The 12,844-nt window shown below is 44.9% G+C and overlaps 2 protein-coding genes across 3 annotated transcripts; both read left to right on the forward strand.

The window, feature by feature from the left end:
• The first annotated feature begins 530 nt into the window (after positions 1-530).
• On the forward strand, positions 531-3,225 carry LOC146644553 (uncharacterized). 2 transcript variants are annotated; one of them, XM_085393925.1, is made up of 6 exons: positions 531-612; positions 801-835; positions 1,518-1,725; positions 1,835-1,941; positions 2,199-2,346; positions 2,633-3,225. In XM_085393925.1, the coding sequence occupies exons 2-6, from the start codon at positions 815-817 to the stop codon at positions 2,938-2,940; spliced, it is 792 nt and encodes a 263-aa protein (XP_085250051.1). In that variant the 5' UTR covers positions 531-612; positions 801-814; the 3' UTR covers positions 2,941-3,225. The 2 variants fall into 2 exon arrangements, with proteins under 2 accessions (XP_085250051.1, XP_085250052.1); XM_085393926.1 differs by lacking the exon at positions 531-612 and having other exon boundaries at positions 789-835.
• Positions 3,226-4,498: 1,273 nt separating this feature from the next.
• Positions 4,499-5,787, forward strand: LOC146644554 (adenosine receptor A3). The gene is made up of 3 exons (XM_085394545.1): positions 4,499-4,936; positions 5,026-5,489; positions 5,614-5,787. The coding sequence occupies exons 1-3, from the start codon at positions 4,599-4,601 to the stop codon at positions 5,784-5,786; spliced, it is 975 nt and encodes a 324-aa protein (XP_085250671.1). The 5' UTR covers positions 4,499-4,598; the 3' UTR covers position 5,787.
• Positions 5,788-12,844: the final 7,057 nt, after the last annotated feature.

Raw genomic sequence — 12,844 nt, forward strand, 5'->3', positions numbered from 1 at the left:
TTACTGTGCTCTAGAGAATCTGTTTTTCTGCAACAAATATAATGTGTAAAATACCCATCACTCATCATATTTATCATATATATATATATATCAGATCATATTTTTTAACCTACTCATATGAGTTTCATGTTTGACCTCAACAGAAATATAAAATCAAAATAATATGGCCACATTATTGTCCTCCATGGCACCTCGTCTGTGCCAAATGAAATGATAAGAAACCACAGGCACACCGCAGGCTTTGACTCCCTTAAAATGTGAAACACTGACAATCTCCAAAAACAGGACAAACTTTATTGCTGACATTTAAACGTCTGTACATCTGAAAACAATTATAAAACCAGTGACTGTACAGTAGCACTTTGGATAATACTAACGTAAAAATTACATTGTATGAAGAGACAATAGATAGGCAAAATAAACCACTCCCCCCTTTTGACAGCCCTCACTGGCCAATGAGAGGGGGAGGAGGGCATGTGTGGATAGAGTATAAGAGAGATGACATCCAGGTGGAACATCACACAGGTGAGCATTCACATTCTGACATCTCCGCCTTTTAATGCCTGAGGATATTACTTTACTGCACCACACGCAGGAGTGCGCCTTCGACGGGTACGTCGATCTTTGCTGTGCTTATTCGCTCAAGTCAGCTTTTTTGTCGTTTCTTTTCATATGATGGTGTCTGATAAGTTAGAGAAGTGCTGTTGAGTTTATGTGTGACGGCTTCTTTCACTTCTCAGTTCATGTTTGACAAAGTTTTGACCACTGGCTCAACTGATGAGGTCGTCTTCTCTTTCCAGATCATCCTTTTGGTATGCTGACAGAAATGGAGACGGTGAGTTTGATCAGATTTTTTTGATACTTTCTCTATTTTTTTGTTGGGCATTGTGTGAAGGAAGGAAAGGCATATTTATATATTTATAACTGGATCTGAGTGACAATGTGGTCTTAAATATTACCATGTCATCTATGTATAGACTGAGGGTAAAAGGCTACTGGAAAATGGGCTATGAAAAGCTAAGCCATATGGTACGGTTACCTGCATGTTATCTGTGGCCGTGAAAACACAAACACTTGCATAAATTTGCCAGTCAAACTAAAATACACATGCTTGCAGTGTTGTTCCTCGGCTCTTATCCAAAACACAAACCCTTCAGCACAGAGCTAGGATCAAATTCATTTCATTGGTGCGAGATTAAGTTTTGCAAATGTGTGCTATTTAAATTAATCCTATTATAACAATGAGCTGTGCTCCTTTTTTAGGGCTCTAAACAGAACGAGGCTCATTCAAAATTGATGAATGTGTCCGTCAGTGATCTTCAGATAGCAAAATCATTCACTGTGTGCATCACAGCACAACAGTGGCACACAACAGAACATCAATGGGCTTCATGAGAAGAAAGAAAGAAAACAAAACAAAATGGGTGTTATGTGTCATAGTAACGCCTCAGGCTATCACTGACAATAGATACAACAAATGCAAATGTTCATTATGTCCTGCCGTGTGTGTGTGTCAGATGGCTTATGCAACCGAGCTCAAGCTAAGTGGAGGCAGGGGAGCCTGGAGTGGAGTGGCTCCTTCCTCCTGCCCTGAGGTTGACCTGGAAGTCATCGAGGAGTACCTGCAGGAGCATTCACTGGAGGTCCAGCCTGCACACACGCCTGCATCACCTCTGACCTCAATGGGGCAACATATACACTCCCACCAAGGCAGCAGAATTATAGGTTAGTGTCATGATGGTAATGATGGCCGGGGGGGGAAGATAAGAGAGATGCCAGAGTGTGTCTGAGTGTGGATTATTTCTACATGTATCTCTTTTGTGTTTCTCTATAGAGAATAGTTGGTCAGGTCAGCATGCTTATGAGTGGCACTGTGGCTCTCACAGTGAGGAATACAGACAGCAGCCCCAAGCCTGGCCTAGTCCCCATGACAACCAGTGGGTAAGTTCAAGAACCTCAACTTCCTGGTAAATTTAGCCTTAATTATCTTTTTCATACTGTGTGAGAGGCACGATCAACTCGAAGTAGAATTTAGACTAACATGAGCCATTTCATTGGTGTTGTATATGATTTATAAAGATAGTTACACGTTTTTGTCTGTGTGTGTGTGTGTGTGTGTGTGTGTGTGTGTGTGTGTGTGTGTGTGTGTGTGTGTGTGTGTGTGTGTGTGTGTGTGTGTGTGTGTGTGTTCACCACAGGGACACATAGCATATTCCGATGAGGCATCTGGATACATTGACTCAGATTCCCAGTCCAGTAGCTCCCAGTACCAGGATTCGCCGTCACCATCCTCTGACACAGGGAGCAGGAAGGACAGAGATCCCCTGCCTCTTGCACCACTGTCAGGTAGAGTGGCACACACACACACACACACACACACACACACACACACACACACACACAGACACACACACACACACACACACACACACACACACACACACACACAGACACACACACACACACACACACAGACATAGACAGAACCACATTTGAACATGTGTGTAAGAACTAAAACTCTCAACAGCCTACAAATACCAAACGTCTCCCACACAGCATTCTGTTTTCATGCACGCACATATGAGACAGTGTTACCTCATATTTGTATTTACATCCCCTTTTTCCTCCTAAGGAAAGAGGAAGGAGCGGCTGTTCCAGTTCCTGTTTGAGATGCTTCAGACGCCATCGATGCGTAGCTGCATCTGGTGGGTCCAGTCCTCCTCTGGCACATTTCAGTTCTCTTCCCAAAACAAGGAGAGCCTGGCCCAGCTGTGGGGTCGGCGAAAGGGGAATCGCAAGCCCATGACGTACCAGAAGATGGCACGGGCTCTAAGGAACTACTCTCGCACAGGCGAGATTCACAAAGTTAAACGGAAGCTCACTTACCGCTTTGATGAGAAGACGCTAAAATGTCTACAGGGAGACTCAAATACAAAGTAGAAACAATGAGTCTATGTTAGCATAGAAATAGAATAAGGACAAAGGATGTCAAGGGAAATCACTTTGGGTGTCCCATGAATCTCGTGTCTGCTTATTATAGTTCTGTGGCATTTTGAATAACAAATGAATACTGAGTATTTGAAAGCCAGAAGCGGATGCACCGTAGCTCAGAGTCAGTTATACATACAGACCCACATTGTATTCAGTGTGAGGGGAAGAACTGTAAATGCAAACTTCAGGTACAGGCTAGGTGGGAGAGGTGATCTGGCTTTTATCATGTAAATCGAAAAGGTTATTGTAGAACATCTACTTTATAAGTAGAACTTAAATCCTTCAAATAAAAGTAGCATATTTCTCTTCTTTGTGTGTGATTCTGTATCGCAGATATTTAGCAGATACAGTTTACAATCATCTTCTTCATTTTGGTTAAGAAAACATGATCTGTTTGTGTCAAAAATGTCTTTTTTATGATAAAATAAATCTGCACATATTTTCAGAACATCTGACTATATGCTTGTGTGTGTGTGTAAAATGGTAAAGATAACCCGCACAGTGCATGTGGCTCAAATAAACACAGACATGGACGGACAGACCTGCACCCACAGCCAAAATTGTATGCAAAGTGAGCATGCAGGGAAAAACCGCCACTAAAAACAGACGTGTTAATCAGTAACATCTAAAGAGTTTGCACACACAGAAGCGAGCACACACAGATACACACCCTAACTTTGATGAGAAGTAGACTTTTTTTTCTATAAAGCTGCCAAACTGAGTGTCAATCCCAAGTTAAATAAACAATAGTACCTATTGTACTATTGTACTAGTACTTGATTTATAGAACACACTCACAGGTTTTGTTCCAGTAGTTTCTTCGTGCCACATTTGCAATGTCAGGTAGTAAAAGTGACTCATTGGTGTATCATGTATTGTATTTCTGTATGATTTTGACCTGTTTCGATACTTTCATTCCAAAAGAAAGGCAGAAAAGAAATTCTACCTTTTCCTGAAATCCACGTTTCCTTTACTGCGGTTACCAAGTACCTCGTGGCTTAAAATTTAACAGTCAAAACTAAGATCTACTCTTGTAGATCATTCTCTCCACTAGTAAAGACTAGTGATTTTTATCCTTAAGCTGTAAGGCTCAGAGTAAAATGCAACTGTAATAGAAATTCAGTCAGGTAATAAACATAACCATTATATGTCATTAAAAACCTTTGTCTTTATGGGACTTTTGTTTGCATGAAAGCTTTCGCTTTTGATTCATTTGATACGTGTTGCTGAGGACACATCTCTACTTGGACTTGTCGTAACAGAACTTTTAAATGTCATCTTGCTGCAACTCCAACTTTCCTTCACCCCCCACAGCACGAAACACACCCCTTTTGTGGAAAAGCCACATTTACATTATTGGGAGTAGGGAAAGGCTCTTCACTTACTGATGAAATACAGATGGCGTCTCCATGGAGTGCATGCCTGTTGTTCGTGCACGTACAAGCGCATGCATGTTCGCATATAAAAAGTGTCAGCTCAGTGCCTTTGTTGCTAAATTGAAGCCAAAAGCAACAAGAGACAAACCATCGAATGTGTTGGATGTTACTCAGCTGCCTTCGAGGAAACTCGTTCTGTCATTCGTAACAGCTTCTGGTTGTCTTGCTCTAATGGCTGAATGGAGCTGGGTGGCCTACACAGTACTGGAAGTGCTTATTGCTGCAGCATGTTGCTTTGGTAACGTGTTGGTGATGTGTGCTGTGTGTTTCGGTATCCGGGATTCCCTTCGGGAACCAACATTCTGCTTCCTCGTGTCCTTGGCAGTGGCTGACTTCCTTGTGGGTGTGGCCGCTGTGCCCCTTGCAGTATTATTGGATGGCTGGGTGAGTCTAATCCCTGAGTTGTGCCTGCTTCTCAGCTGTGTTGTGCTGGTGTTGACGCAGGCATCTGTGCTGTCACTGCTAGCAATTGCTGTGGACCGATACCTGCGGTTGCACACACCACTCAGGTGAGGTGAACTCTGGGTCTCCTGTTTTGTGAGTGAACACTGTGATATTTTCAGGTTTTCCCTTTTATTGTGCTTTATCCCTCTTTCAGATACAAAGCCTTGGCCACACAAAGGCACACATGGATCGGCGTGTCTGTTTGCTGGATGCTTTCATGTCTCCTTGGCTTCACTCCTCTATTCGGCTGGCACAATTACTCCTCCCCAGCATCTGATTCTACCAACACATCTTCCACTTCTTTCATCCGTCCGCCGTGCACTTTCCTCTCAGTTATCTCCCTCCCTTTCATGGTCTACTTCAACTTTCTCGGATGTGTCATGGCACCCCTGCTGGTCATGACCCTCCTCTACACTCGAATCTTTTGGAGCCTACAGGGACGTCTAAAGGACAGCTGCCCTCAGTCCCGGGCCTCTCTGCTCAGGGAGAAGAGGCTGGCCTGCTCCCTGGCTCTCGTCCTCATCTTGTTTGCTGGCTGCTGGATTCCTCTCCACCTGATGAACTGTCTGCTGTTGTTTCAAGGCCCTCAGGCTGTCACACAGGGAACGCTCTATACAGGCAGGTGACAGTACTTTTTCTAGCCCTTACGCAGTTTGCAGCTGGTTGTTAAATATTCGAGAGCATGTGACTCATTAACACCACTTGCTGTGAAATGTAACACTAGCCAATCCAAATGTTCCAGGTATTCTCCTGTCTCACGCCAACTCAGCAGTCAACCCTGTGATCTATGCCTGTCGCATTCCAAAGATCCAGCAGGCCTACGGTCAATTATGGAGGCGCTTCCTTGCGTGGTTAAACTGTTGCCATCGGGAAAAAGCAGGTTCGCAGATCATTAACATGCAGCTGAGCCATTAACATACACATCTGGATAAAGATGGAAAAGCAGTCTCCAATAAGGGGCCTTTTGGACTTTGTCAGGAAGTTTGTATCTGCTCATAGAGTCTGTGTTCAACCATCATGTAAAGCTTTATTAAAGCGAATCACATAGACTGGGGAAAGAAGCCAGTTGAGTGTAATTTCCATTTATGGATATTTGTGCAAACTTTATTCTACAGATAGCAATTTCCTGTGTCTCCACTAGAGGGCGGCACACACTAACCATCGGCACAGCTCCTGTTCGACGACAATCACAACTGCAGTGTGTGACAAATAATTTCAAGCTGCCATTCACTGATTTTTGGACAACTTATTTAAGACAAATGTGACTTTATTAAAATGTACATCTTTTAAAAGCACATAAGTTAACACTTCCAGTCAATTCAACACTAATCATGCTGCGTGTCTTCCTCCTCCTTTTTTATTATATCTGGCAATAAACGTCATACTTGAGCCATGAGCATGTGTTGTATGTTCCTCAGTGTGCAGCGAGCTCCTCAGGGAAGGCAATAGACTGTATAGTTATCACCTGAGCAGGGTGCAGTCCCACCCACCAAACTATACAACCTACTACCTCACCCTGTCAGAGCCCAAGTCAAACACACCCCAGGTTCACCTTTCTAAAAATGTTGGGCCTATTTACCTGCTCGGCGTGAAAACAAGAATAAGACTGCTGAAAGCTCGTGTTTTTGCTTGGAGACGGCAGTCGGCGAGCGGCTGACTCGGCTGTCTCTTGGGAAAGACAGTAGATTGTATAGTTATTTAAAAAAGAGGTTACACAACCCCACAACTATTCAATCTACTACCTCAGCTCCAAGGACAGCATCCACGTTGCTTCAACATCGAAGATCCGCAAAGGTATCCTTCCTGCAACGGCACAAAGAAAGAAAGCGCTCAATAATATTAACTAACTCACTGAAATCATCTGGTTATTCAAGTTTTATTCTCGTGTACTTTTAAAAGTTACATTTTTCACAATATCTTCGAGTGACGTGTTGAAATTCAACCTCTGCAAAAAGCAGCCTCGTTGCATTTTTGCTTTTGTTCTCCGTGTCTGTTTTATTTGGTTTAAAATAGGTACGGCTCAAAGTCACGAGTGAAAGTGCTCACGCCTCACGCCAACAAGTCTTCAACTGCCAAGATTTGGAGAAACATTTATCGCTTCTAAACAAAAGAAGATCCTCACGATCGACCCCGTTTTTCTGTAACGTCTTTAAGAAACACGGTCCGCTAAAATAAATCAGAGGCAAATCATTTTAACGGTGAGTGGACGACGGAAAGTGAGAGCACTAATGTGTGAAAGCCCAACAAACAACTCACTGGCTTCCTGAGACTCTGGCATGTGATCGAAAGAGAGAAAAAAAGCGAGCTGCTCGATTCTGTGCCAGGAATCCTCCGTTTTCGCCAAAAACTGAGCTCATTGCAGCGGCTATCCCTGTGCAGGCTGGCTGCTGCTCCTCAGACGGAGGTACACACACAGATGCCTGCAAATATGGCTTCCACCAGCTGCCTCTCATTGAATACAAAGCTGGGATTCTGCCCCCCAAAACACAACAACGAAACACAAAATGGCGTCTTGCACATCGGCCATTTTAGGTCTGCTTTAAAACACTGTAAGGGTCTACCTTTTAGGTTTTTCGTGAGCTTGCTGCATCGTGATGAAGAAAGCACAGCTGTTCTATCAGGAGTGATGGAGAGTCAGTCCTGTGCCAACACTAAGGCGAAGCCAAAAGAGCCAGACGACACTCTATCACGGAGCGAGAGGGAAACTCTAACTTTACTTATCAGGCAGCTGGACGAAGCCACGACCGCGTGCAGCATGTTTCTGTCCGTGTAATGTTTCAGTAGCACCCTCACAGAGCGGGCAGGCATTTTGCTCTGTTAAAGTTTGATTCATTTGGGAAGTCGTTGCTTCTCCTTCAGCCATTACCAGTCAAACTATTGCTAAACATGAGATAAAGATTAGCTCCGTGCACATCAGGTTGACATGCCAGTAACTGCGGGGTTAATGAGTGGCAGACAAACGCCAGGCCGGGGCCTCAGACTAACAGAGATGAGGTTAGAAGGTACACCGCCTGCATAAATTAGCATACAGCCACGACCCCTGAGACTTGGTCCAGACCAGCCTATAGTTAGCATGCAGTAGACCCTGCTAGACTGACTACAGAAGACCAGACAGACAGAATGGGTGGGGGTGCGCTGGCGTGACGCCCGACTCTGTCACCACGCCAGTGACAGATCTATGGGCTCTGCTTAGTCGCCAAGAAACGTCCCCCGACTGCAGCCGCGTTCGGAGGACGAGGCTGATACGACACAGTGCTCTCGGAGAAATGGGTCAAGTTAACGAAGATTTAACAAGACATCCGAGTAGGAAAACATGCACACAATAAATGCTGGTGGGGAGTTCTGTGCTTTCTGGGTTAATTGTGCAAAACCGGAGTCGACGCGGTCAGTCACGTGCCGGGCGCAGATATTTTCCGTGGCGCTTACAGCAGGTACGTATGTCCCGGCTGGCCCGATAACTTTTTCTTGAAAATAAACGCAGCTCTCGTCTGCGGGGCAGCTGGAGGAACTTGGAGAAATCTGGCCTTCTGAGCTAATCCCATCTGCCTATCAGACAGACTGTGCATCTGTCACAGCAGAATCACGGCTGAATGTTTGTAAATTCACAGCGGCGGTTTCAGTGTAAGCCAAGAAACGTGGGCCTTGTCCACTCGTACCCTCTGATAACACGACTCTGCTGTGACCAACCAGGATGTGTTTTTCTGGAGGCGATTTCCTGCTTCGGCCTTGTCATCCTTCTCTGGGTGACAGTCACACGTGTATTTCGAGGTTTCCAAAAGCCTCTGACAGTTTGAGCTCTTTGGCATCACTTTTCTCTATAAAGCCCACAGAATAAAATTTCAACATCAAGTCTTTTTATACCAGTTACTAAACTGGGAGGCCTTTTTAAGAAACACTTTGCCTTCATTGTGTTTTTAGAAAGAAGCCAAAGTGGACTTTTGTGGACCGCAGACTAAAATCAGAATGGATGGTTTAATGTTTTAATGGACATATTGACCACGCCGTGCCCACTCATTTTGTCCTCTCTTCTTTCTTTCTAAACATGTCGATGTCAAACAAAGAGCAAACGCCATTAAAACGGCGAGCAAAGGGAACCAGGTTTTACAAACTTCACGTCTCCACATTAAAACAAACAGAAACCCACGTGAAAAAAAGGATTAAGAATATAATGGAAACCAGCCTTAGCTCCTCTCCTCCACTGACGGGAGGATTCAGACTTTGTCCCCCACCGGGCGATTTATTCCTTGTCCGATGCAAACAACGTAAACACGCGGGTTAATTATCGAATCTCAGAACACTCGCAGCATACCCAGTTGCCAACAAAAGTCCTCAAAATTGGAGCAGATTATCGCAGGAAGCAGAGGCAGGAAAACACCTATTGGCTCGCCTGGTCCCTCGGTCCGCGAGACAGAATGAATGTTTGGCACAGACACAACGGACGGGGCACCACACCATTGGTACAGGTTCTTGTGTGTTTCTCTCTCTTTCGCTCTCTGAGCTTTGTGCCAAGAATGGACAGAGTCTGTGTGCCAGGCAGAATTTCAATAAGGGGAGTAAGGAGGTGGAGGTGGTGGTTAAAGAGGGGGAGGAGCGGTGGCGCTGATGGAGGAAGTAAGCCACAATAGATGGCAGAGTGAAGAATTCCCCGACTGACTGCTTGTCTAACTCACGTCCATTCTTACTGATCCTCTTAAAAGCACCATGGTGACTTTATCACACAAGCTTTCATCCTCCCACTCTCTCAGGAACGTCCTGCATTAGAGGACGAAGGAGCACTGAGCCTCTACCATCCCACTTGGCATGGTGCCCGCTCTGATGTTCTGTATATCCTCATTAGCTAGGCACAACACACAGCTCACGCTCGCATATATGCAGAGATATGCTGCCATATGTGTGTACTAACACAACCGTACACTGGTACAGACAACACAGCACAGTTGCTCAAACTGTGGGCATTAAAGGAGCTCAGTTGATCTTGATTAGATGAATGGTAATTAAATAAAAAGGCTTCCAGGCTTTTGCGATCAGTGTTTTGGTTTTGTGCAGTAGATGGCTGCACAGACAAATGCTGAACTGACATGAGTCAGCCTGAGCGCTGGATAAACATGCTGGACAGTTTGTTTGAGGAAAAGATATATGACCCAGATACGCCAAGAGCATATGGGAGTCACTGTGCTGACTATCAGCTTCCAACAACAACCTGACCCATAGATACACATATAGACAAGGAGCTATGGCTGACAGGCCAAACAGCCAATCTGCAGGCTTGGGCTGTGTGGACAGTCCTCCAAGTAGTCGAATGACTAGTGTGTGTCTCTAAAATCTCCGAATGAAGAAAGGTCGCTTTCCTCCTCTCCATCTACTTTCTCTGTCCTCTCATCTCCACTTGTCTATGCTTTTGCTAATGTGCTAATGAGATGTGTGGTTACCATGGTTTCAAATGTTTCTGATAGCTCAGAATCCTGGCCTTGCATGTCGCTACACGCCCACATGTTAGAGCATTTACAAATGCCACACGGTGCAGACTGTACACAAGCATGCACGTATACAGCATATAATCACAAACACTTGGAAAGGTATGCCCTTTCAAAGCCAGTGCATGTGTGCGCGTGTGCATGTGCATATTTGTGCACATGCACACAAAGAGAATGCGTGCAAAAGTGCAAAGCAGTGTATGTCAGGACGAAACAGCTGCAGCTTCCTGCATGAGAAGAGAAACTTCCTGTTGCTTCGCTCCAAACCGCGGTCGGTCAGCCAAGATATCAACCAATCAGCTATGTCGAGGCTGAATGAAGGAAGTAAGCCTGACTGCCTCTAGGAGAAAAACTCAGAAGCATTATGAGGCAACACGATAAGTTCATCTGAGGATACGAGAGGGGCGGGGAAAGAGCACTCCCACTCCTACCTCTCTTTCTATCTCTGTAACTTTTGATCTCTATATTTTTTCAAGCCCTTTTTCCTCTTAACGTTTGTCTTTCTTTAGTACCACATTTTGATATGCAAAAAATCCAAAAAACAAACAAACAAAAAACTAGTTTACTTTTGTTATGCAGCCATTTGCCACTTTATGCGAAAGATAAGCAATCAGAAAAAATAGAGACTTGACAGAGTAGCATAGCCGCTAATTGTGAGGGGTATGATGAAAAGGTCTGATGGTGTTCACTGTTTACACGTGGCATGAAGGCGCCATTTTAACACCAACCCATATTTAGATGCAATATGCAGCTCTGGCATAAAGTTGTCCAGTTAGGTTCCTAATTACATGTACAGTAAGCAGATATTTCAATGTAATATCTGACCAACTAAATTTGGTTAAATTATTGCAACGGCTCTTGGTCAATATGCACAGTCGCTTGTCTAATTCAAGTGCAGTGTTCTGGTCTCTGACATACAGCTGTAATCAAAATTACCCTTATATACGACAGTTTTACATGTTGCCTAAATACACACCAGTCACACAAATGCTACCGCTCATCTTTAAATTTCTTCTTCTCATGTGGCGTGTCAAAAAACAACAACAAAACCAAATAAAACAAAACATTCGTCTCACTACTGAAAAAACCTTTTTCTTTACAGCATCGTCAGTTTCATTTCTGCCCAATGCTTCCTCTGAAATGTAAAGTATATAAAGATGTTAATGACGCAGTGTTGTAGCAGCTACCTTTTGGCAAACAGACACAACTCTAGACTGAAAAAGCATAAAACTGGACACACAACTGCACCAGCAAACATGTTTCTGTGAAACTTCTGCCATATATCAGACTTTTTACAGTGGCTAGAAACAAAGGAAGTAAATATTGTCCTTATATTATCTCTATCGCCATGGCCCCGGATGATAAGAGATTTGTGCCTCACTCGTCCCATAACAGCTCTTCAACACTGGTTAGCACCTATACTTACACTAACCTGAAGCTTACAACCATTCTCAAGCCACACAACCCTCTGAGGTCAGTGAGTAACCAAGAAGGCCTGTCGTCCCTCCTACCAGTCTCCACAGAGACACCTGTTCAATACAGAAAACCACAGAAAATACTGTTGACCCCCCCGTCAGAGCCTGCTGTCCTGCGGCAAAGAGGGGTTCAGGTTAAGACAGAAAGAGATAGAGACACCAGGGGAAAGAAGACTGTCAGCAGGGAGTCGCAGTGTCCCTCTAGAAAAGTTTCTCCTGTCATGTACATTGAGCCAAAATGGCGCCGAGGAGAGTGCGGCGTGGCAACCGATAACAACAGACAACGTTTAGGAGAAAGACCACGATAAAGGACAGAGAACAGGGCGAGAGGAACTCGGGGAGACAGACTGCAGGGAAAAGGTGTCACAGGATTAAAAAAAGGGAAATACCTGAAGCCTGTAGTGAGCGGCGGGCTGGGCCGGACGACTGACGGAGAAGAGGGCCGTGATGGCGGGAAGAAGGGAAAAGAGAGGAGTAGAGCACACCCTCTGAGAGCTACACCCCCTTCCCACAATCCCCTCCTACTGGCGTGAGTGCGTCTGTCCGTACACGAGGTGACAGAGGGACGTCTGCTCACACACAGCCACTGTGACACACACGCGAAAAGAAAATACATACACACACAAACGACAATATCAAACACACCAACAGCAAAGAGGTCCAAAACAGACCAGCAGTAGACTTGCATTACTGTCAGTGGCGTATAACCAAAACAGAGTCAAACACGAGAAGACGCCAACAACAGAGGAGTTAAGAACACAGACATACACATAATCAAATCACCAGCCTTTGGATCACCCTCTGCTCTGCCCTGTGCTGTGTTTGCCTCGGTCTGCCAGCCCACTTTGGCACCGCTGCCAAGAGGGAAGGAGAGAGAAAGGAGGGGAGGACGGGAGGAGGTGGGGGGTGCAGAGACACAGAAAGAGGAAGGGAGTGACATGCTGTAGCGAGAGAAGGAACAGAAAGAGGAGGAGTCCGAGAAAAGAGTTAAGACTGAGAGTGTGCCACAGAAAGACAAGGAAAC

The sequence above is a fragment of the Rhamphochromis longiceps genome, linkage group LG20 (genome assembly GCF_057381845.1).
Source record: "Rhamphochromis longiceps isolate RC_006_pf linkage group LG20, R_longiceps_female_GT1.1, whole genome shotgun sequence".
In the NCBI taxonomy this organism is placed as follows: domain Eukaryota; kingdom Metazoa; phylum Chordata; class Actinopteri; order Cichliformes; family Cichlidae; genus Rhamphochromis; species Rhamphochromis longiceps.

Excerpts from the sequence above, each read along its gene's own strand:
- LOC146644553 (XM_085393925.1), top strand. The coding sequence starts at position 815 with ATGCTGACAGAAATGGAGACG. Across the intron at positions 1,726-1,834 it reads CCAAGGCAGCAGAATTATAG|AGAATAGTTGGTCAGGTCAG; the intron begins GTTAGTGTCATG and ends GTTTCTCTATAG. Across the intron at positions 1,942-2,198 it reads GTCCCCATGACAACCAGTGG|GGACACATAGCATATTCCGA; the intron begins GTAAGTTCAAGA and ends TGTTCACCACAG.
- LOC146644554 (XM_085394545.1), top strand. The coding sequence starts at position 4,599 with ATGGCTGAATGGAGCTGGGTGGCCTACACAGTACTGGAAGTGCTTATT. Across the intron at positions 4,937-5,025 it reads CGGTTGCACACACCACTCAG|ATACAAAGCCTTGGCCACAC; the intron begins GTGAGGTGAACT and ends TCCCTCTTTCAG. Across the intron at positions 5,490-5,613 it reads ACAGGGAACGCTCTATACAG|GTATTCTCCTGTCTCACGCC; the intron begins GCAGGTGACAGT and ends CAAATGTTCCAG.